Genomic DNA, 24,162 nt, shown 5'->3' on the forward strand with positions numbered 1-24,162 from the left:
ACATATTCATTTAACCGGATAAATCAACTCAAAATTTACGCAACAAATTCTAAATTTTTCATTTTTTTTTGTTAGATTCATAACACAGTATAATTTTCCAAATAAATCACATAAAATTTCACAATTTTTATTAAAAAAATCAGAAATCTTTGAATTTTGACTCTCAAATCAGATCTAATAGGTAATATAAACAGTAAACTCAGCACTGTCTCAAAGCCATCAGTCTCCTGCTGTTGATTGCTTGCTGGTATGGTCTTAACAATGGCGAAACCTTTTGCATTAACATATTTCCCAGTGCCACCATGATGGCCAAATGAGACTCCGATACACCGACCCGATGAACCCCAAAGAAGCTAAGGGTGTCAGCGTAGTGTCCACTCTCGAACATGGCCGTAAATGCCATGGTTTGACTGTTCCCATCGATTGAGCTAGCAACATAGAACCCTTGTGCCTTGCCTAGGAGCCCAGACCCTAGCTCATGTCCGACAGTCAGCTCGTCGTCCATGACCGTCATGGTTCCGAACATGAGCTTTTGCAGTGCCGACCCTGAAGGAAGTTGGCCCCCAGTTAGGACAGCGAAGTTGGAAGCCCCATTGTTTAAGTTCTTGCCATTGTTTAAAGCTTGAGTGTTGCCACCGAGACCAGTGAGCAATGGGAGGTTATTGTTGTTTAGAATGCCGGTGTTCCCAGTGTTTTGGTTAATGCCATTGTTGAGTGGGAGGTTGCCACCATTTGGTTTGGCAAATGGGAGCTGACCATTGACTGCAGGGTTGTTGACAATGCCGGTGATTGCTAGTGCAGTGGGGTTTGACCCACCTAGGATGTCATGCATGAAGAAGGTCAGCGTGTGGTGGTCAGGGTCAGGGTTTACAGGATTGGGACCAGTTGTTGCACCACCAACCACAGTAGGGTTAGGGTTTGAGCCTGGTGGGGTGGTCAATGGTGGTACATTAGAAACAGGTGTTGAAACAGGATTGGATGGGTTTGAGGGTTGCTTATCAAGCATTCTTGCTGAAGTGGAGAAGGCAATTGTGAAGGTGAGAAGTAGTGCAGAAATGAGTTTATAGGTTTCCATCTAATATGTTTCTGGCAAGGAAAAACAATACAAGCTCAGGAATTTATATTTGTCTTGATGAACTGAAGTTTCATACACATACATACATGTATATATATATGTAAATGTGTATGTGTATGTGTATGTATGGAGTTGTTGAAGTTTTACAGAAAGTGGAAGATAAGAAATGGTTGGAAGATTGGGTGATGGTTTAACTCCAAGTAAAGTTCATGGCACCTTTCTCATTTATAAAAAGACTATATGTTTCTAACCTATTTTACTTCAATTTTTTTAATTATATATTATAAATATTTGAAATGTCTTATATCCAAAATACATATTGAAGTAGATGTCGAATATTAATATATTTTTAAAAAATTTGAAAAGTCAAATCAAAATTAAATTTTTAAAAAATTTGAAAAGTCAAATCAAAATCCAAAATACATATGTGATTTTCCTGTTCTTCAAACTATCTTTCCATTAAAAGTTCAATCCGAACCCATCTTAGTATTTAGCAGAATATAAAGTATTTACCTTTAACTGCATAGCGGGCAACAAAAAAACGTATCCTTTCTTTTTCTCGTTGTCTTCTTTTAGTAACAAAGTACAAAACCTTTTAGCCTTTACATGTATACACCGTAATGGCATCTGCCATCATCCCACTATACACACACACACAAACATCCATACAACTTGACTTTTCACACTAATGCAAAGAATGAACTATGTTATGTATATTTTCCTAGAATGAACTATGTTATGTATATTTTCCTACTAACTCTTTCTATATTTTTTCTCACAAGTTTCTGTAAAATATGAATGAAAAAAAATGCAAAACAACCTTGTTCTATGTTGCGCTCCGAACTCCACTTTTCTTCAAGTACTCATGTCACAGATCCTTCAAATATATGGAAAAAACTTCAAAAATCTTTCAAAAACTCTCTAGGCTAACAATCTCTGCTGCCAATTCATCAATAAACAAATTCACTATGTCTTTACAGATTACTTCAACATCATATCCTAAGAATAACCATCCATCATCTTTTCTAAATAGTTTCTCAGATGAGTTCTTTATTGCTTCTTTGTCATGGCAAACTAAGAGCTTATACAGTTGCTCTTCGATCTCCTTCAAGTTCTGCCTATGGCTAAGCCTTCTTGCAACAGGTTTTGCCCACATTGGTTCTCCAAAGCATGGTCGGAAAAGTTCGATTAAACCCGAATTTATTTGGTCAAAAAGTAGCCTCCTTGCTGACCTATTCCAAGATATCTGTTCACCATACTTCTTCTCTAATTTATCGAAAACTGAAGGGCCTATTTGGATTTCGGGAAATTGCCATTGATCAGAGCATATATCCTGATTTCTACCACGGAAACCTGCTTCGGTCAATTACTTGAATACGAAGCTTCACTAAAACTAGGAGAAGCAAGACAATTCTTAGCCTTCTCTACCTCCAAAGGATTCGGAATAACAATTTTCCTAAAGGAAGGACATCTTTCATTGTTTGATTCATGACGAAATCTAGGAACCATACAAGTACTATCATGACCATATTTCCTTCGGGAATCTTTTACACGACGGTTATCAAGTTTTTGGAGCAATTTAGGATCTTCTTGATGAGTTGTACCTCGAACCTTCCTGTATATGTCGGTTTTTTCACATCCAAAGGCGTATGCTGACTCTAACAATCTTACATTCTCAGTTGCTGGTGAGAAGTGCTGCCTTCTTGTTCATAGACATGCTTGGTCGTCGGATAATTTGGTTTCTGAAAATGATTTTCAAAGCAATCCTTTCTAGAACCCGCAAACCGTAACCCAGGTAGTCCAGAATGAACTTCTTTCGAAGGTTGAAGCTCGATACCGAATGTCATAAATTCTGCACCTGCAAAGCTTTCATTTAAAGATGGACCACTTTCCCTGATGAACTCCTGCTCTTCAATGCTGAGCTGAAAGGAACGGTGTTCATCACCTGTTTTTTTCTCCCAAACACCTATGGAAGCAACTTTACGTCGATAATTCTCGGAAAGCACTCTTTGCTGCTTCGGCTTCTTGACAAGTTCCTGAGGCTGGAGCTCATCGAGACCCATTAATCTTGCAATGACACTCGGTGTAGGTTTAGATTCCACATTCGTTGACTTCTTCATCTAGTCAAAACCGATACTCCTATAATTCAACAGCGTTCTACAGAAATGTGAAAATGCATGAAGGAGGATCAACCAGAAATGCAAACACTGCCATCCATTGCTCATCAAGAGGAAGACAGATGTTGATTCGGATTTACTTACTGTATATTCCCAAATACTCAATTTCGGGACCTCCCTCTGCTTCCTGGAAATGTCAATTAGTTTTCAATAAACAAACTAAGATTAACTAAGATTTATAAGGGAAAATAAACCAGGATTAATAGCTTTCTTCACACACAAACACTTATCAAAATTCAAAACTAAAGTGGATGTTCAGCCTAAACCAATAGCAACTAGAAACGGGAACAATACAAGAAATTTTCTAGGGAAAAAAAAACTTTCTCTATTAAAGGAAAACAAACATCATCTTGAATCAAAGAGAAATAAACTTAATGCATTGCTTCCTCGATATTCCATATTAATATTAGATATACAAACTATGATCTAAAAGGGGAAAGAAACTAGGATTAACAGCTTTCCATAAGTGTATATACATACGCATATGCATATACACACATATATATAACACTAAATAGGATGTTCAGCCCTTGTCAATCAAAACTAAAACTGAAAATAGAGAATTATTAGGAATTTTCTTGTAAAGAAAACCTTGCCCTGGAAAGGAAAACAAACATCATCATAAAAAATTCTCAAGAAATTAATAAGAATAGTTAAAAAATTAAAGCAGAAAAGAGTTTTCACTTAAAAGTAGTCATATGAACATCTGATAAAAGGCAAAAAAAGAAAGTTTCTAGAAGACTCATAAATATGCTTATAAAGCAAAGGCTAATGGCAAAAAAAAAATGAAAGAAACAAAATCATTAAAAGCAAAGAAGCAAAAGAATCCAACTTTGACAATAGCAGAAACAAATATTAAGAGCTTAAACAAATGAACAAAAACCCAGAAAAAAAAAAGGAAGAAAATAAAGATAAGACCTTTTTTTTGCCCAAGTTTTATGCAAGAAAGTTGGTGCTGAGTATTGAGTTTAGAGATGCCCAACACAGTTTCAGTCTAAACTGTATTACTTCAGGTGTTTCTTATTTATCAATTTCGAGAGTGTTTGACATACAAATCAAGAAAGAAAGGTGAAATAGAGAAGCAGACATGTCGAACAAGCTGGACGGTCAAACTTTGAAGAAAACCAAAATTTAAACGCCAAAGAAATTATTAAATAGTAATAATGTTTCATTAATGAAAACGAAATAAGATTCTGGGAAATGGGTTTTCTTTAGATTGAATTTAAGGTTTAGAATGAATAAAAAAATATTCCGGAGATAATAATAAGGTTTAAATCATAATTAAATTATATCTTTTCTTTTTGTATTTCATTTTGACTTATTAGAATAAAATCAAATGAAAATAATAATTTAAATACCAAATGAGAAAATAATAATAATAATTCAGAGATCAAAATCGTAAATTAAATCCAATAATAAGTAAGAAGAAAAACAAATTAATTTAAATTTTGTAGGTCGTCGTTTGAAACTACGCTCAAAATCAAATTCTGTGGCGCCAAAATGATTTATACTACCAGCTGTATTATTTTTATTTTTTTTACTCAAAATGTAATTAGACGTTAACTCAAATAATATAAATTTTTAAATTCTAAAAAAAATAATAAATATTATTTTAAGATTAATTTTTTATTTTTATATAATATCTTTAAATAAAATAACTTAAACCATACTTTAAAAATTAACCTCTAAAAAGTATACTCTCTTGCGGAGAAAACTATCAATTTTTTAAAATATTATTAAATTAAAAGTAAATATTTTTATTGTTATAAAAGATAAATACTTCATGAATATTTTGTAAATAAATCTTTTATATAATTCTTTTTTGAGAAAATCTTTTATGTAATATATTCTATTAATATTATATCTCAAGTTTTTTAACTTCATAACTAATGTTTAGTACATGATACTTGTTTGTTTTAATTTATTTTTTATTTTTTAATATTCCTTCAAAACACATGTCAACATTTCACTTAGAGGTGTTCATGCGACACGTCAAGTTCAGGCTGAGCTTAAGTATGGTATTAAAATATTTTATGCTTATTCAAGCTAGACCCTACTCAAAATATGGACTTATAATTTTGCCCGAACCCGTCCATATTTACAAATGAGTAATCCAAGCCCATTTTAGTCCCGGCCATATTTTTTTAAAATTTTTTTAAAATATTTATATTATATTATTTTAATATTTAATAATTTTAAACCTTTTTTATTTATTGAATTTTTTATACAATCATCTTAATATTATTTTAATGTTTACATTAGAATAACATTATATATTTAGTATAAGTTTATTTTTTAATGTGTTCTAAATTACATAATATATAAAATAACATAATATAAACTTAAAAACAGGTCGGGCCGGATACAAGCCTTGAATGTTCAAGCCGACCCTGAGCCATATTTTAAATGAGTCTAAATTTTTTGTCCAAACTCATTTTTTGAGTCTAATATTTTTGTCTAAACCCTCCCAAATTTCGGGCAACCCTGAATGAGTAACTCAATTTATGAACAAGTCTAATTTCACCTTTATGAAAATTTTTACTCTACTGGTAGTGCACCAAACAATTCCCTTTCATATAACTATATGTGTTTAATTTATATATTTACTGTCATACAGTTTTTTTTATTGAATTTGGGTTAAATATGTCATTTACAATATAAAAAAAAAGTTAAAATATGTTTTAAGTTCTATTTTTGTACATTTAGAATTTAGTTTCCTATTTTTATTTCAAGTGTTTAGTCAACTTATTTTTCAAATTTAAAAATGCAAGTTTAATTGTTAATAGCATTAAAATTCTTCTATTAAATTAATATTCATTATAACATTATTTTTTGTTATATGAATACAAAGTGAAAAGTTTAATAATTTGACCTGAAATTTAAAATTTTGAAAATATGAAAAATAAAAGGACTAAATTTGTAGAAATTAAAGTTGAGAGTTTAAAATCTAAATGTACAAATAATACAAGGACTTGGAGCATATTTTACCCTTAAAAAACCTATCCTCTACGGCCTTGTTTATCTTTGATAATCCATAATAAAAAGCAAATCACATAAAATTTTTGAGCGAAGAAGTGTGAAAAATGATTAAGTAAAGTATTATTTGATAACCCATTGAAAATATTAATTTTTAGTGATTTAATTTTTTAAATATGTTTGGTAATTCAAAATAAAAAAAAGTAAATTATAGAACTTGTTAAGTGAAAAAAGTGGAGAAAATTATAGAATTTCTTTTAATTCCTTTTATTTTATTTTATTTCTTTTAATATTATCCTTTAAATATTTTATTTTAAAACTCTAAAAATTACATTTACCAGACAATCTAATCATATTCTGCATTTAATTTTAAAAAATATACCAAGTAAATTTTATAAATTAAATTCAATACTTAATTTCTTAATACTTAACTTTTTTTTTTTGGTGATACAAGAAAATCAAAACCAACTAATATGTAAGTATAACACTCATAGACCTATCCCTATCAAGAAGGTTGTGAATTCCTTGAGGAGGAACATCAAAGACTTGTAAATTCTCTTTTCCTAACAAGGTTTGTTTAGCTAAATAGTCCGCACCATGATTATGTTCTCTTGGAATATAATGTAAAGACCACTAGCTTTCATGAGATAAAATATTATGAATGTGACGGATAGAGCAGAATTTGAATTTATAATGGACTTAATTTTATTTCTTTTAAAATTACATTTATCAAACAATTTAATTATATTTTGTACTTAATTTTAAGAAATAAAATAGACTTATTTTATAACTTAAATAAGTATTTAATTTTTTAATGGGATACTGCCAAGATTTACTTTTGTACTTTAACAAAAAAATTATGGATGTGGTACTTATACTTTTAATTTATTCGTTTTGGTGCGTAGACTTGTTTTCTAATCTATCACTTGGGCACTTCAACCCAACGAGTTGACACATGAACCAAACATGGGCAGCCATGCAGCACCGTGTCAAAATAAAGGACTTAGAAACAATTTTACCAATTATTATTTTAAAGTGAAAAAACTATAAAAATTAATCCCTCAATCAGTAACAATTTCACAATGAGTTTTAAATCCATCATTCTTTTTCATTCAATAATTTAAGTTTTGAAATCATCATCATTTTATTCAATAATCTACATTATTTCTAAAAATAAATATATCTGGAATCAAAAGACGATGTAAACTAAATCTAAAAACAACCATGGTGATTGGTATGGGTGCAAACCCAAAGTAAACTCACCACATCTCCATCTCTAACCATGTAAATTAGTTTTTAGTCACTATAGGTGGCATAAGAGATTGATGGCATATCTTTTTTTTACGTCTCATCTCTTTATTTATTTAATGCCATGTCATTAACGGTGTTAAGGGAAAATATCATTTTAGCAAACATAATTAAACTACAGGTATTAAAATAAACAAATTAAAAGTATAGATTCCACGATAAATTTATTATAATACACTAGTAAATCCTGTCATTATTCCTATTTTATTACTTAATTTTTTTAATATTTAATTTTTTTAGTTTACCCAACACAACCTAAATTAGTATTAAAACTTTCCTCTAAATTATTATTTTCATTTTATCCATGTTACTAAATGAATACCGCTAAAAATAACCATCCACTTACAATTTTTTTTTATTTGTAAAATCATAATTCATTTTTCTTTCACAAAAAAATTAATTTAATGTGTATATATATATACTATTATTTAAGTGTTTAGTAAGTTGATGTCATGAGTTAAGTCATATAAACTCAGTTAGAGAAAATATTAAAAAATTAAATTTTAAAACAACTAAAAAATAATCGATTTTGTCACAACCAATATGGGTAAAAGAAAAGATTTTATGGTAATAAACTTGTATGTCAATACTATTGTACATTTTTTTTATCTTTGGATTTGTATTTTTTTTTAGTAAATGATATAAAACTATGAAAAGATAAAAATATCATTATAATAATATTAATTATAATCTTATAACTAAATTAATGGAATATTTAAATAAGATTAAGTAAATTTAATACTATATTAAGTAAATTTTAGAACATAATTACATTCATAATATTTTTATTGTATCACATCTTATATTATTTCTCGTTTTTGTTTAATATTGCCAAATTTAGCAGTAAGTAATTCCCCTCAAAACAAACCCAAATCCATTTATCAACAAGAAGCACTAAAGGCGTCAGAGCTCTAATAAAGGAGCATAAAATTAGTAAAGATCTGCATTTACCAATATTTACCTTTACTTGTTTTACTCTCAGTTGATTCTTTTTTACTGAAAATACAGAAACTCGAACTCTAGACTTGTTAGAAGCCGAGGTTCAGTACATGAACTAACTAAACTAAACTAAACCTCGAGTTCCAACCATACATAGGCCATAGAATTTGTAGGTAGAAACATTCTAACTTACTAGCCCAACCGGACAAACCAGAGGTTAATGGCTACCTACAGAGCATGTGCCTGTGCATGTTCAGGTTTGTGACTGAATTCATAATCCAAATGAACAAACGCTCGCTCAATGTCGGGCAGTAACTCCAGTTTCTCTTGCAAGGATTCTCCAATGTCATGAGCTTCTTGTAATGCCATGTTTGCCGGAAGTACAATATCAACTTCGACAAAGTAGTGAGACCCGAAGGTGTAAGCTCGGACCGTATCGATGTTCTTTATGGCCTTATGGTGGTTCCAACACAGATAGGTCAGTTTCTGAAGATATTCTGGAGCTGCTGATCTTCCAACCAATGAGTTCACGTTCTCTAATACTGTCATCGACCATGTCCGTATTGTGTACAAAGCCAGCTGCAATATCCAGCCTTATGAGCACAGGCTAATGTTTTTAAGCTAAACATGATATGCAAATTTGATATTTCGGAAAATAGATGAAGCATTGATTCTTTTATAGTATCTATAAGAAGATTATGACAATCTTACCAGCTATAGTCATTTGATTTAACAAGCTCGCTCCTATGTTACTTGAACTCAAGTACAGGTATGTTCAATGTTTTACAAGTCTTTAATGTATTTGAAAGGTCTTGAAGGCTCATATCCTGATACCTGTGTCTAGATATATACTGGACACGGGTACTTCAAGAGAAAATAATGAAGACATTTAATAAGAAGAGGACAGTTCAAGATCTCTAAAAACCATTGTGTGCAACTAATATTATAAATGATTTGCCTAGGTCTTTAGGGCTTGATCTGTACAGTATTTGCAATTCTTTCATAGAATCAAACCGATGATACCATAATGAATGTTAGTGGCAACAAGAAGAACCTTATTTCCTTTACTGTTAATGCCACAAGCAAAACAAAAAGACCATGGAGATGAGACAAGGTTTTCACTTACAATGATAGCTCCAACAGGGTCCATCCAATCGTCGATGTACTTAGCAAGTAGCACAGCAACAAGGCCAATGATGTTTGTGATAACATCAAAGAAGTGATCCTGAGCATAAGCTTTAACGATTTCGTTTGTAAATGTGCGGCAATAGAACATGAGGACAAGCTTTGTCAGAGTCACTCCAAGCATAATGCCAACAACCCACCTCTCTTGCTCATTTGTCAGGTTGAATTCATCCTCCTAGGCAAAACAAAGAAAGATTTTCTTGTCATTCCATCTTTATAAGCAGTCATCAGTGAATATAGTAAAAGATTTATCAAATGGAGAAGAGAACTGTAATGCATAATCAAACATGACTCACATTTGATACCATTGTTCGAACAGACTCCAAGATTATCTGCAGTCCAAGAGTTGCCATGACAGAGGCAAAAACAAGGATACCCTGCAGCAAAATTACCAGTATAATACAGAGAGAGAATAATCTTTCAGTTCGAACACTCATACCAGAGTCTGAGCAGCATAGCTAACAATGGTCGGGAAATTGATTATGACAAGAAGGTACAGCAAGAATACAGACCAGTGGCTGCATTCGTTTCTTTCCAATTGGGTACTGATATGGGTTTGGTGTTGACATGGAGAATGCAGTAAACCAGAGGATGAAGCCAGACAAGAGATCAAGAAGAGAGTCCAATGTGGACGCAATTATAGCTAATGAGCCACTTCTCATGGAAGCATAAACTTTAGTGGCAAAAAGAACCATGTTTGCAATATTCGAAATTCTAATAGCTAATGTCTCGCTTCTAGCCAACCTTTCCCGCTCTTCCTGCCAACCGTAGCAACAAAATTCAGTCTAATGCTAATTCAAGTAAGCTAATCTTCTTACCTAGAGAAAACAGAAGATATTGCAGTAAACCTTTGACATGCCAGGAATAAATCCACGCTCAGCTAAGGCATCCATTTCACTAAAACCCTCCAGCATTTCTACCTGCTGCTGATAGTATTCAGCCACGTTATCTTCCGGACCTGAAACCATTGAAGAAAACAATTAAGATGCATTCTTGTAACTTGTCTTGTTCATTTGCAATCATTCACCCATCATTCCACAGATGCTAAGACTACAGACTAAGCTATACGTAAATTCTAAAACTTCAACCATAGAACATGTTAGTTCATTTATTGTTTTTTGCTTTCCACTTTCAAAAAGCAAAAGAAACTTGATATAAACATGGCATACATGTTTAAACCTAAAGAGCAAAAATCTCTATTCTTTCCAAAAGAGCTCTAAAAAACGAAGTCCCACATACTTCATAACTTCAATATACACACGTTAGAGTAAAGCGAGAAGCAAGTCATTTACATAAACATTCACATGTAGAAAGGCAGTAAGTTATGTTACTTGAACTTGATGTGAGTTTCGGATACGGATATGTATTCCACACCAGCATGTATAGTTTTTCTTAGTTTTTACACGCATTAGAAGGATCCTTGGAAATCATATCCCGGCACTTCAAGAAAATGAAAATTTAAACTAAAGCAAACTTCCAACACAAAAAACAACATAAATAAACAAGAAATCACATAACATAAAGCAAATCCAATTGTTAATCTTAGCTTGATAAAAAGAAAAGCTAGCAAACTTTTTAACCATAATTTTCTAGCAAAATAAAGCACAATCCATGATGAAAACAACATCTAAAACAAGGATTCACATACCTCCTTGTACCTAGAAAAACACCCAGGCGATCAAGCTCTGATCACTCTTTAGCTTCAAAATATCAAGATAATGCTCAAATTTAAAGACCAAAAAACAGCACAATCTCTCCTCTCTTAACTCTATTAGAGTTTTGATGCTAAAAAAAACTAAAGAATAACTCAAACTCATAGTAGCCATAAACAGAGAATAATATATATATATCACCAATTGAGTAAATTCATAACCAAACATATTAAAAGAATCGAATATTGCTAATTAAAGTCCAACCATGATACAAAAAATAAAACACAGCCACGAAAAATATAAATGTAACTTTTACGTACAATGCCAAGCTGTTCAGTCACCAAACAAAAAAGGAAACTTAAAACAAATATCCTAAACAAGCACGAAAATAGAATAGAGTATTGCTAATTGGAACTAGAAAAAAAAATCCAATATACCCAACAACAAAGATGATGAAACATGATTAATATTTTTTCTGGGAAAAAAAAGAAGGAAAATTGAATAAGAAAATCAAGTACTAGAAATGACCTAAAACCCCAAGGCAATCATGGAGGCTACGAGGAGGCTTTTTGTCTTTGTGTTCGGGAGATAACTGGAAGCCATCGAAGTTCAACCGCCATGATCGATCAACATTGCTCTGATGTGGCAACAATGAAAGATCTTCGTCGGTTTCACGGGCCACCATCTCCACCATTTCCCCGCGCACCATTCCAAACAAGAAAATTGTTTAGATCTGTTAAGTGTGATTTCCTTTTTGTTTATTCAATTTAGCAGCGGCAAAGGTTGGAAATTTGAAGGAAAAGCGAGGGTATTTCGGGAATAAAAAAATCCCCTGGCATTTTGCGTCCAGGAATGTTGGATGGGAAAGCGAAGGGAAGATATGTAAGGGGCTACGTTTCAACTTGGATAAACTATAAACTATCTGGTTGTTGAACCTAAAAATGAATTGTGGAAACCAATTTTTTTTTTTAAAAGTCGACTTTTTGTTTGAAAAAAAAAATTAAGAGTCATCACTAATAAGTTATGATTAGATCACCCCATAATTTGATAATTTTAATAAATGATTTGATTTATAAAAACAATATTTCACTCCATAAAAATCTAAAAAATAGATTTAGAAGTGAATTACGCACGAAAAATGATTAGCACCCCGTGACGCCCATATTTGGCACTTTAAAATTTTGATGAGATTTTAAAATACAATCTTTTATTAAAATATTACTTGATTGAATTTTTACAAAAAAATATGTACATTTTACATTAATCGAGAAAAAAGATTACTTCTCGTAAATTAAGACACAATGCTTTAAATCCTCGAAATGAGAATAAACACAAAAAAATGATTAATTTTAAAAGATATTTGATTATCTTGGTTTTTAGAAAGAAATAATATTCCGTAAGTTAGAACACGATTTTTCTAATTCCAAAATAATGAAAATTAATCTCGGTTTAAAAATCTCTTTTTTATATGCATTGTGCGAAATCAAATAACATTTGAAATATCGTGTAATTAGTTTATTCGAATATGGTAAAAAAGGCTGAAAGGTTAAAAAAAATCATGTTTAGCAAATAATAATAATGCAACATAAATTTGTAGTGATAATGACATAATATGTTATTAAAATATAAAAGATATGATAGTAATAGTAAATTACGGTACTAATATGCATGATAGAATAATAATAATGAAGATGATAATGTAAATAACAATAATACTAATACTAATAATAATAATAACGAATAATCTAAATTTTCGAAGGAATATAAAAGATATAAATAAATAAATATATAATGAAATAACAATAGAGGATAAAAATAAAAATAAAATAAAATAATAAAAAGGAATAATAAATGAAATAACAAATAAATACTAGTAAAAGTTTAATTAAAATTTGAGAATAAGCAAATAAGCAAAGAAATAAAGAAATTTTAAATAAAATGGTTTAATAATAATAATAATAATAATAATAATTGTACAAGCCCATTTTGCCCGGGCCCAATGAACCAATACCAGACCCGAACCCAATACACCCTATTGTACCCAAAAACAAATCAAACCAACTGAGCCCAATAAAACTTAACCCTAGCCCAAATTAACAAATCAGAAAGAAAAAAGAAAAAACCCTAGGAGCTGCCTCTACCCCCTGTCCCATCGCACCATGCCTGCTCCACCGCCCTTGTCAGCCACCTACTCCACCACCACGGTCGCATCACCGCCCACTTGCACCTGCAAAAGAGAAAGAGTAGAACAACTATTAATAATCATGTGTAATAAGGCTATAAAAAGGTCATTACAAAACCGAATGGGTTCGGCTTTTTTTTGGGGTTTTAAATTCAAAGAACACAAAACATCAACAAAAAAAAAATCAAATCTCAATAGCAATCAAAAAGAAAAGAGTTCGAAAGGTCGTTAAACGAAGGTTTAGCCACGCTCTATTATTTTGTTTTTTATTTCTAGTCTTTTCTATACCTGTTTATATTGCTTTCCCTACTTTATCCCTCAAAACAACAATATATATATTAAGCAGATAAAAAGGGGAGAAAAAGTACCTAAAGATGATTTCCGGCCACCGTGTACAATGGCCGGCACGGCGGAGCCATGGTGGGGCGATGGCCTGACCCCCTGGCCGATTCCGGTTTTCTCCAGAGAAAACCCTCTCTTCTCTCTTCTTTTTTTCTCAGAACTCAACCAAAATGAAGTTTCAAAAAAAATTTTGACTTTTAAAGGCCCCTGGTACGACGTCGTTTTGGGGCAAGCACTCAGCACCCAAAACGGCGTTGTTTAGATGTTGACCTGTGCAAGACCCGACCCGATGCCTGAGGATCCGCATGTTTCTACTGTTTGGGACAATTGCTCACGTAGTCCCTCCCCATTTCTGTTAGGTTTTAATCTAGTCTTTGGCCATTTCTTAAATCTGCCCTTTAATTTTAATTTTGCTTCAATTCGAACCTCGGACCATTCGAGGGTTAGACATTCTGAACGGCATCGTCTTGGGGTGTTGGAATATTGCCCCATATGGCCCCTATATCTTCTCGCGTGTTGCATTTGACCCCTACATTTTCATCTCGTCCCGATTTGTCCCAAAAATCCTATTTTTAATTCAATTTCGTCCCTCTTTTACCTTTTTTTATTTTTTGATTTTAATATCATTCATGCTATTATATATTATTAATGTTATAATTGTATTTTTTATTATTAATGTCCCATTATTAGTATTTTTACTTAATACCTATATATATATGTTATATAATAGCTTAGTATTATTTTATTTATTTATTTTTTTGTTAATGTATTTGTATGTTACATATGTATTCTTTTAATATATATACATTACACTCCACATTATGCGTATATATATTAGTATTATATTACGTATATTTGTTCTTTTTAAACATTATATATATATTTTTATATTATGTCTATATTTTATGTATTTTTTAATATTATGTATATATTATGTATATACTTTTAATATCATTATATATTTATTTTTAATATATACGTATATATTTATCTAATATTATTGATAATTGTTTTTTTTACATTATTATCATTATAATTGCATTAGTACTATTATTATTATTACATTTTCTTCCTTTTGTAATTACTTATATGCTATTATTTTTTTATACTAACTAATTTAATACATATATACTCATATATTTTAGCGCACCTATTTTGCTTATATATATCATTACTCTTACTATTGTCGTTTCATCACCTATTTATTTATATCTTTATAAATCATTTCAAACCTTAAATCATTCATTATTTGTATTATCATTATTATTATTGCTAACATATATATATATACTATATAATTCCATTATATTACGTATACATTTTTTATATACTACGCATATGTATCTTTTAATATTGTACTATTATTATTATATATATTTCTTTTATATATTTCTTATTACTTCTATTATTACGTATGTACCTTAATACACATATGTATATACTTTTATATCATTATCATCGTTATGATTGTCATTTTATTCTGCCATTCTTTTATTTATTTATTTGCTTGCGTGTTCGACCATTTCATTTCCCTCGCGCATTTGTTTATATTTACATATTACTTACCTTGCTTTTATGTCATCTTCTTATAATTGCTCGTTATTGTCACTCATTATTACACGTTATTATTAATATCATAATCTGCTTTTATATATCACTATAAATCACGTTATGTTTTTACTCAATGCCTTAAAATAATTCTTTCATAAAAGTGATATTTCGTATTTGGTAATTCGAGATAATCGTGCCCTAACTTACTGGGTTTCGATTTTTCTCACTTAATCTAAATAACGGAATACTCTTTTAAATCGATATACGAGTTTTGAAAATGCTCATTGTCTGAGGTACGAAGTGTTGTGCCCTAACTTACCGGGTATAACATTTTGCCACCTCGAAATAAGAATTTGTTTTAAATTAAAGGCAATGTTCGGTGTTCGAGAATTCGAGAAAACGTACCCTAACTTACTGGGTTTCGATTTTTCTCGTTTACTCTAAATAAATTGAATCCTCTTTTAATAAATTAAAACACGCAATTTTATACAAAAGGCAAGCTCGCTCTCGGAAATTTAAGATGTCATGTCCTAACTTACTGGATGTGACATTTTATATTTTAAGACGGGAAGGTTTTTAACACTTGAGCATTTTTATAAAGAAGGATCGTATTTCAAAAAGTCTTTCAAGTTTTCAATCTTCGACACTAAGACACTAATTAATCAACTAAGTACCAATTTTGGTCGTATCGAGGGTGCTAACCCTTCCTCGTGCGTAACCGACTCCCGAACTCAATTTCTAATTTTCGTAGACCAAAAATTATCGTTTTAGTAAACCTTAACTTTTATTAAAATGATCAATTTAAGGTGATCCGATCACACCTAATCAAAAAGGATTGGTGGCGACTCCCTCTATTCGTTTTCATTTTCCAAAATCTAAGTCGATTTCTGTTTTTTCAAAAAAAATGGTTACGACAGCTTGACAACTCCACTGGGGACCCAAATAAGAGAGTCAAGCCACAAGTTGATAAACTCTTGTCTTTTTATAGAAAATTGAAAATTTGATTTTGAAATACGATCATTTCATTGCATTTCATCAACTATTTTTTGTGGTATATGATACAATACTAGCTGCGTTGGTTCGAGTCTTTAAATAGTTTTGCATATTGCATTGCATGACCGCTGTGGTCACACCCCTTTAAGTGGGAGTGGGAAACTACTCATTCGTGAGGTTTTCACCTCCGTGCAGGATAGTGGATCGTTTTCGAAATACATCCATACCTATGTCTTCGTGAGATTTTCATCTCCGTGCAGCCATAGGGAAATGTATTCCTCTGAACTGAACCCGGTCTGTATGAGCCTATAATGGGTGAAGATCGAGGAATCTGCTGGTTCAGGTACCTTTACTCTAGAACCAAACCCTATGTAGCGAGCCTTAAAAACCCACCCTAAGTAGAGCCATTCCGAAACCCTAGTGGTTACCTGAGCAAGTACTATATTTATTATTCTTTGTTTGCTTTGAACTGCGTATGAAATACTGACTTGCTTTATTTTACTTTGATTGTATTTGCATGGCATTTTTATCACAAAAGGTGTTGATTCGCATTCGGTTCCTAAATAGATAGCTTATCATGGAAAAGGGGTTTTTTGATAAAGTAGAAGACAACGCGGCTGTCCGGATATGGGCCGAGACAACACAACAAGAGAAAGATGACAGTCTTACTGAGGGGTATGTGTCAGAGTTATGAAACTTTACTCGGATCAGCGTAACTCAGAATAATCTCCAAGAGATGAAAGAAATTTGGGGTCAGTGGGATGACGAGGTCAAACAGCTATTCTATTGTCATTACGGTGATTTACCTTATCTGCTCGATGTCAAGGTAGATGAACATCTGTTTTGAGCCCTTGCCCAATATTGGAATTCTGCTTACAGTTGCTTCACTTTTAGGAAAGTAGATTTGGTACCTACTATAGAAGAATACACGACCTTGCTCCATTGTCCAAAGATTCAGGTTGACAGAATTTATTCCAGACCTGCTAACGTCCCAGCATTTTCAAAAAAACTGATGAACATCACAGGGATGAGCGAACAGTGGGTGACAACCCGGATCAAACAAAAAGGAGATTGTAAATGCATTCTTTAGAGTAACCTGAGGGATCTAATCTTAGCGCACCCCGACGTGAAGAAAAGGGTAGATGTCTTCGCCTTGAGCATTTATGGACTGGTCATTTTCCCCAAAGCTTTGGGGCATGTAGACGAGGCTGTTTTCGACCTTTTTGACAGGCTTGGTAAAGGAACCACACCTGTACCCGTAATCTTGGCTGAAACGTTTAAATCATTGAATGCTTGTAGAAGAGCGGGTGAAGGGAGATTTATTGGATGTGCACAGCTCTTGCTATCTTGGTTCCACAGCCATTTTTGGAAAGTGGAGAAAGTCTCGTATCGTATCTTCTCTGAAAATTACTCTCCACTGAAAGAGTTAGTGGCTACACCGAGACGAGATGATGTTACAGAAGAAAATTGGATGACGGTTCTCCAAAATTTGCAAGAAGAAGATGTTGAATGGAGAGCCCCGCGGATGGTTCCTGATGAAATATTATATCGATGTGGAGATTTCGATTGGGTTCCCTTGTTGGGAGTATGGGGAACCGTCGGATATGCTCCTCTGCTTGCATTAAGATAGTACAGATCCAGACAGTTTACACCACTAATATACGGGTTAGCCCAGTGCGAGTTCGTGTTCACAAGGAATAATTACAAAAAGAAAGTTCACGAGATATCAAATGCCTGGAACCAGACTCGTAGAATGACAAAGTTTGCTGCCAATCCCATGACTACTCCTGAGTACGACCGATGGTGGAATCAGAGGATTAACGACAACATCCCTACATCAGATCAAGGAAACCCTCAGTCGATAGAAGAACACTTGAAAGTAATCCCATCTGAGCTAGAAATCATCAGGCAAGATTTTGAGAGGAAGAGTCTAGAGCTAGAAAAAAGGATCGAGCAGTTGGAAGAAGAAAAGATGCAGCTAGGGTTAGATGTCGATGTCCAGAAACTAGAAGCTGAAAGACTCAGAAAAGGAAAAAATAAGGCTGAAGAGGACTTGGACAGTTTGAAAACGGACTATAAGAAGCTGTGTAGATCAATGAGAACCGTTGGGTTAGAAAAAACATCGGAACAGTGGCGACAGGAAGTTAAAGAAGAACAAAGCAAAGCCAACCAATGGGAAGAAAAATTCCGGGATGCTCAAGCTCGAGAAGGTGCTCTGAAAAAAAGTTTGGTAGAAAGCCAGAATGAGAAGGAAGGGTTAAAGATTTGGGTATCAGAGTTAGAGAGGCCCTTGTATCAGTGTCGCTTGTGTAACTTCGTAATCGAGTTGAAAGCTAGTCAGAACAAAATTGAAGAATTAAAAGAGAATATAGAAGAACTCAAAACAGTGCTACAAAATCGTGAACTTCAGATAGAACTCCTCGAGGTAAGTAACGAGCGATGGAAGGAGCAACTTCATCAATCTCAAGACCAGGGACTACGTCATGGGCGAAGCTTTGACTCAAGTGCGAGAAGTGGCTGATCACTTGCAAACATTAGCAGTACAAGCCGATGTGCTGAGTTTAAAATATGAGTCAGAATCGGACCGAGGCCGAGAGCTAGCTTGGCTTCTTAGGCAAGTCAAGCCCTTAAGTATTAGGGCCAAACCTTATATGTAATCTATTTTATGTAAAGAAACTTGTTTTCTAGAAAAGTTACTCTAATGAAATCGAATTGGAATCAACGCTTTTGCATTCATCGCATTCATTGCATTCATCGCATTCATTGCATTCATTGCATTCATGCATCAGCATTGCATCATACGCACTAAAACTCACAAAAAATCCTAAAAATCATGACAGTTACCCTGGAACATCGTTACGGTACAAGAGGAAAAACAAGAGCAATGGCCAAAGGTTAGAGAGATTGGAACAAATGCAAAAAGAGATGCAGGATCAATTACAAACACGTATGCAAGAACAGCTTGCCAAAATCCAGTAATATATGAGGGACCAGATGCTGGAGTCCTAGAAAAGCATGAAGGACTAACTAACGCGTTTATTGGCTGGCGGATTAGAAAAAGGGAAAAGCCTCTTGATCAATGTGGGAGATGATAATGAAAATCCTACCTACCCTTCGGGTTTTGCCCTAGCAGACGTTCAGACACAACCTGATATGTATCTTAAAAGGCCATCGGTCACAATTAAACGCCAACTATTTTAGGCGAGTGTTTCGGCACCCATGAATTATCAGGCTGGCTTGGGCTCCAATCCGGGGGATAACCCAACTAACCCTATGGTCCTCAATCTCGATGAAGTAATAGAAACCGAAAAGACAAGGGTAGAACTCTCGAGAGAGCTTGAAGAAAGGTGTAGATGGTTAGAAGAAAGATTTAAAGAAATAGAAAGCACCGATTATCGTGGTGGAATCGAGGCTAAGGAATTAAGTTTGGTTCCGGACCTAGTACTCCCTTCCAAGTTCAAAACTCCGGAATTTGAGAAATACAACGAGACTAGCTATCCCGAAGCTCACATCACTATGTTCTGCAGACGAATAGCAGGCCATGTCAATAATGACCAACTATTAATTCACTGCTTCCAAGAAAGTCTGGTTGAGGCCGCTTCTAGATGGTACAACCAACTGAGTCGCGCCCAGATCAGTTCATGGAAAGATTTAGCATAAGCCTTCATGAAGCAGTACGGTCATGTGGCAGACATAACCCCTGACAGAATCACTTTACAGAATATGGAGAAAAAGCATAATGAGAGCTTTAGGCAGTACACCCAGCGATGGAGAGAGGTGGCCACACAAGTCCAGCCCTCTCTGTTGGAAAATGAAACCACTATGCTCTTCATTAATACCCTGAAGGCACCTTTTATTAACCAGATGCTGGGTAGCGCAACCAAGAGTTTTTCAGACATAGTAATGTCTGGAGAAATGATAGAAAATGCGATAAGGTGTGGGAAAATAGAGGCTAGGGAAAACGCCAACAGGTCAGCGCCGAGAAAGAAAGAGCACGAGGTGAATAATGTGAGCTCATATTCAAAATCGATCACCATAAGCCAACCAAGGTCGACAACTACTGGACAGTAGGGCCCACCCAAACAAGAGGCCAACACAAAACAAAATAGGGAGAAACTCCAATTTACGCCCATTCCAATGACGTACAAGGAGTTATACCAAAGTTTATTTGATGCACATGTCGTGTCTCCCTTCGATCTAAAGCCAATGTAACCTCCATACCCCAAATGGTATGATGCAAATGCCCAATACGAATACCATGCGGGAGCCACAGGACACTCGATAGAAAACTGCACCACTTTCAAGAAATTGGTTGAAAGACTCATCAACATGGGATTGTGAAATTTGATGATACATCCAGTACAGAGAATCCATTACCTAACCATGGGGATAAGGGAATAAATGCGATAATCGAGAGTTCGAGGAAAGAAATTAAGATGAATGTTGCCGAAGTGAATACCCCGTTGAAAGAAGTATGGAAGAAAATGGTGGAAAGAGGATTGATAGCACAAAATTCAAGGGTCAGACCTCGAGAAGTAAAGAATTATTACGAGTTCCATGGTCAAGAGGATCACAAGATTCAGAAATGCAGTGAATTCAGGGCTTTGTTACAAGGATTGATGGATAATAAGGACCTGGAATTCTTCGAATATGTCGGGAGCCCGGAAGAAACAAATGTGTGTGCCTCCAAAGAAGGGTCGATGAAGGATGTTTACAAAGTCAACCACCCAGTGGTTATCATATCACGTCCGAGAATGAATGAATCCGGGGCACAAGTTACGCCAAAGGTTGTAATCCAGAAGCCCATTGCTTTCCCTTACAAGGATAGCAAAAGGGTACCATGGAACTATGGCTGCAATGTGACATTCCCAGGAGGGGAGACCCCGATTAATGCATCAGAGAAAGTTCAAGACGAGGGTTTTTATACGCGCAGCGGAAGGCGTTATACCCCAAATACAAAAGTCGAGCAGGTTAAAGAAAAATCATTAGCAATTGAGCAAAGGAAAGAGAAGTCAGCGGGGCCTGAACCAACTGTTAATGAATCAGTGACTGAAAAAAAAGCCAATGAATTCTTAAAATTTCTAAAGCACAGCGAATATAGTGTCGTAGAACAGTTGCACAAACAGCCAGCTCGCATATCGGTACTGGCCTTGCTCTTAAGTTCAGAAACCCATCGCAGTGCATTGATGAAGGTGCTGAATGAGACTTATGTTGCCAACGATATCTTTGTAAACAAACTGGACCGCTTAGTCAACAATATAAGTGCCGACAACTTCATATTCTTCAATGATGATGAAGTACCGCCAGGAGGCCGAGGATCGACTAAAGCTTTACACATCACGACTCGCTGTAAAGGGTACACATTACCGGGGGTATTGATTGACAATTGGTCTGCACTAAATGTCCTACCCCTATCTACGCTGAGTAGGTTACCAGTGGATAGTTCCCATATGAAGACATGCCAAAGTGTAGTGAGAGCATTTGATGGCACGGAAAGGAAGGTAATGGGGGAGAATTGAAATACCCCTCTTAATCGGGCCGAGTACGTACAAGGTAGATTTCCTGGTCATGGACATTAAGCCTTCATATAATTGCCTATTGGGGAGGCCATGGATACACTCAGCAGGGGCAGTCCCTTCATCACTGCACCAGAAGTTGAAATTGGTAACCGAAGGTCGGTTAGCAACGATCAATACTGAAGAAGATATTATCGCAGCAATAACCAGTGACGCCCCATATCTAGAGGCAAATGACGAAGCAATCGAGTGCTCTTTTCGATCTCTGGAGTTCATGAACGCGACATTCATTACCGAAGGAAATAGGATTCCAATGCCCAAGTTATCTGAGACTACAAGAATGGGACTACGACTAACTGTTGGAAAAGGGGCCTTACCCGAAAAAGGACTCGGGAGATACCTCCAGGGAAGGATTAATGCACTAGTGGTGAAGGACAAACAGGACCGTTTTGGGTTAGGATTTAAGCCAGACACGAAACAAAGAAAGAAGGAGCTAGAAAAGAAGCAAGAAAGAAGGAGAGCGCGATTAAGCGGGGGAAAAATCGAATGGGAACCAATGATCTTCCCCCATATATCGAAGACTTTTGTGTCTGGAGGGGTCATTCACTCCGAGCGGAAGACGTCGGGAAAAGAAATCGTGGAAGGAATGATGGAGAGTTTGGACATCAACGCCACATATGAAGAAGGAACTGGGGTAGAGAATTTGTCGGGCATTTGCCCCTATGAGCCGGGAAGTGTTCTGAATAATTAGACTACAGAAGAGATTCCTATAGTCTTTAGAACTAACTCAGAGTAATGTCTAAACACACTTATTGCTCTAGGCCTAGGAGTAATAAGTGTCCTTTTGTGAAATAGGCTTATGTTCGAAATCGTTATTTCAATAAAATGTATCCTTTTGACTTATTCCGTGCAAATATTCTTTTATTCTTTCATTCATGATCATACTATACATATCATTGTTCTTAGATTCTCTTGTTCTTTGTATCTTCCTTCGCACCTACAACAGGTCTCCAGATATCAACGATGTGAGTGACGTTGCTACTAATTCAGAGTCCCTTTTTGAGCGGGATATGTGTCTAGAGGGATCTCAGGACTTTGAGGATAACGGAGACTGTAACTTATCCCCTGATTTGTTAAGGATGGTAGAACACGAGAAGAAACAGATTCTACCCCACAAAGAGACCGTAGAAGTCGTGAACTTGGGAGATAAACTAGAAAAGAAAGAAGTAAAGATCGGAGCTTGTATTACCAAAGAGACAAAGCGGGACCTTATTGAGTTACTCCGAGAGTTCAAGGATATCTTTACATGGTCATATCAAGATATACCTGGGCTAAGTACTGACATTATGGTACACAGGCTCCCCATCAAAGAAGAATGCAAGCCAGTTCAGCAAAAGCTTCGAAGGATGCGGCCTGATGTTTTGTTGAAAATAAAAGAGGAGGTCAAGAAGCAATTTGATGCTGCTTTCTTACAAGTAGTCAAGTACTCGGAATGGGTAGCCAACATCGTCCCCTTCCCTAAAAAAGATGGAAAAGTACGGATGTGTGTAGACTACAGAGACTTAAACAAAGCCAGCCCGAAGGATAATTTCCCGTTGCCTCATATCGACACCTTAGTGGACAACTCGGTAGGTTACTCACTCTTCTCCTTCATGGATGGTTTCTCAGGATACAATCAGATCAAGATGCATCCTAAAGACATGAATAAAACCACATTTGTGACCATGTGGGGAACCTTTTGCTATAAGGTGATGCCGTTCGGATTGAAAAATGCGGGAGCAACATATCAGAGAGCCATGGTAACTCTATTCCATGCATAAAGAAATTGAAGTCTATGTCCACGACATGATTGCCAAATCTTGAACTGAAGAAGAGCATGTGCAAGTCTTGAGGAAATTATTTTTAAGGTTGAGAAAATTCCAGCTGAAGCTCAATCCAGCAAAATGTACCTTCGGGGCCAGGTTAGGAAAGCTGGTAGGGTTCGTGGTCAGTGAAGAAGGGATTGAGATTGACCCAGATAAAGTCAAAGCCATACAAGAGTTACCTCCACCGCGTACTCAAAAGGAAGTTCAGGGATTCCTAGGAAGATTAAATTACATCACTCGGTTTATTTCACAACTAATCGAGAAATGTGACCCTATATTCCGTCTCCTTAAGAAACACAACCCTGGTGTTTGGGACGTGGAATGCCAGAAGACTTTCAACCAAGTTAGCAATATTTGTCAAATGCCCCAGTCTTGACACCACCTAGTCCAGATAAGCCACT

The 24,162-nt window shown here is 34.7% G+C and overlaps 2 protein-coding genes and 1 pseudogene across 3 annotated transcripts; all 3 read right to left on the reverse strand.

The window, feature by feature from the left end:
* Positions 1-174: 174 nt before the first annotated feature.
* LOC107961196 (dirigent protein 25-like) lies at positions 175-844 on the reverse strand (annotated as a pseudogene).
* A 794-nt stretch (positions 845-1,638) lies between these two features.
* Positions 1,639-4,439, reverse strand: LOC121229114 (uncharacterized). Its single transcript, XM_041112399.1, has 2 exons — positions 4,171-4,439; positions 1,639-3,379 (listed from the first exon to the last, which is right to left on the reverse strand). Exon 2 carries the CDS (start codon positions 3,193-3,195, stop codon positions 2,743-2,745), a length of 453 nt encoding a protein of 150 aa, XP_040968333.1. The 5' UTR covers positions 3,196-3,379; positions 4,171-4,439; the 3' UTR covers positions 1,639-2,742.
* Positions 4,440-8,446: 4,007 nt separating this feature from the next.
* Positions 8,447-12,327, reverse strand: LOC107957341 (metal tolerance protein 11). 2 transcript variants are annotated; one of them, XM_041112400.1, is made up of 6 exons: positions 11,841-12,327; positions 10,509-10,618; positions 10,173-10,418; positions 9,957-10,037; positions 9,602-9,835; positions 8,447-9,054 (listed from the first exon to the last, which is right to left on the reverse strand). In XM_041112400.1, the coding sequence occupies exons 1-6, from the start codon at positions 12,019-12,021 to the stop codon at positions 8,704-8,706; spliced, it is 1,203 nt and encodes a 400-aa protein (XP_040968334.1). In that variant the 5' UTR covers positions 12,022-12,327; the 3' UTR covers positions 8,447-8,703. The 2 variants fall into 2 exon arrangements, with proteins under 2 accessions (XP_040968334.1, XP_040968335.1); XM_041112401.1 differs by lacking the exon at positions 11,841-12,327 and adding an exon at positions 11,309-11,798.
* Positions 12,328-24,162: the final 11,835 nt, after the last annotated feature.

Source organism: Gossypium hirsutum, chromosome A05 (genome assembly GCF_007990345.1).
Source record: "Gossypium hirsutum isolate 1008001.06 chromosome A05, Gossypium_hirsutum_v2.1, whole genome shotgun sequence".
Classification (NCBI taxonomy): Eukaryota; Viridiplantae; Streptophyta; class Magnoliopsida; order Malvales; family Malvaceae; genus Gossypium; species Gossypium hirsutum.

What these genes read in the sequence shown, in the direction of transcription:
- LOC121229114 (XM_041112399.1), bottom strand. Translation starts at nt 3,195, where the DNA reads ATGAAGAAGTCAACGAATGTGGAATCTAAACCTACACCGAGTGTCATT.
- LOC107957341 (XM_041112400.1), bottom strand. Translation starts at nt 12,021, where the DNA reads ATGGTGCGCGGGGAAATGGTGGAGATGGTGGCCCGTGAAACCGACGAA. An exon ending in TGATTGCCTTGGGGTTTTAG is followed by an intron (nt 10,619 to 11,840) that starts GTCATTTCTAGT and finishes CAATGGTTTCAG; the next exon opens with GTCCGGAAGATAACGTGGCT. An exon ending in TTCGAACAATGGTATCAAAT is followed by an intron (nt 9,836 to 9,956) that starts GTGAGTCATGTT and finishes TGTTTTGCCTAG; the next exon opens with GAGGATGAATTCAACCTGAC.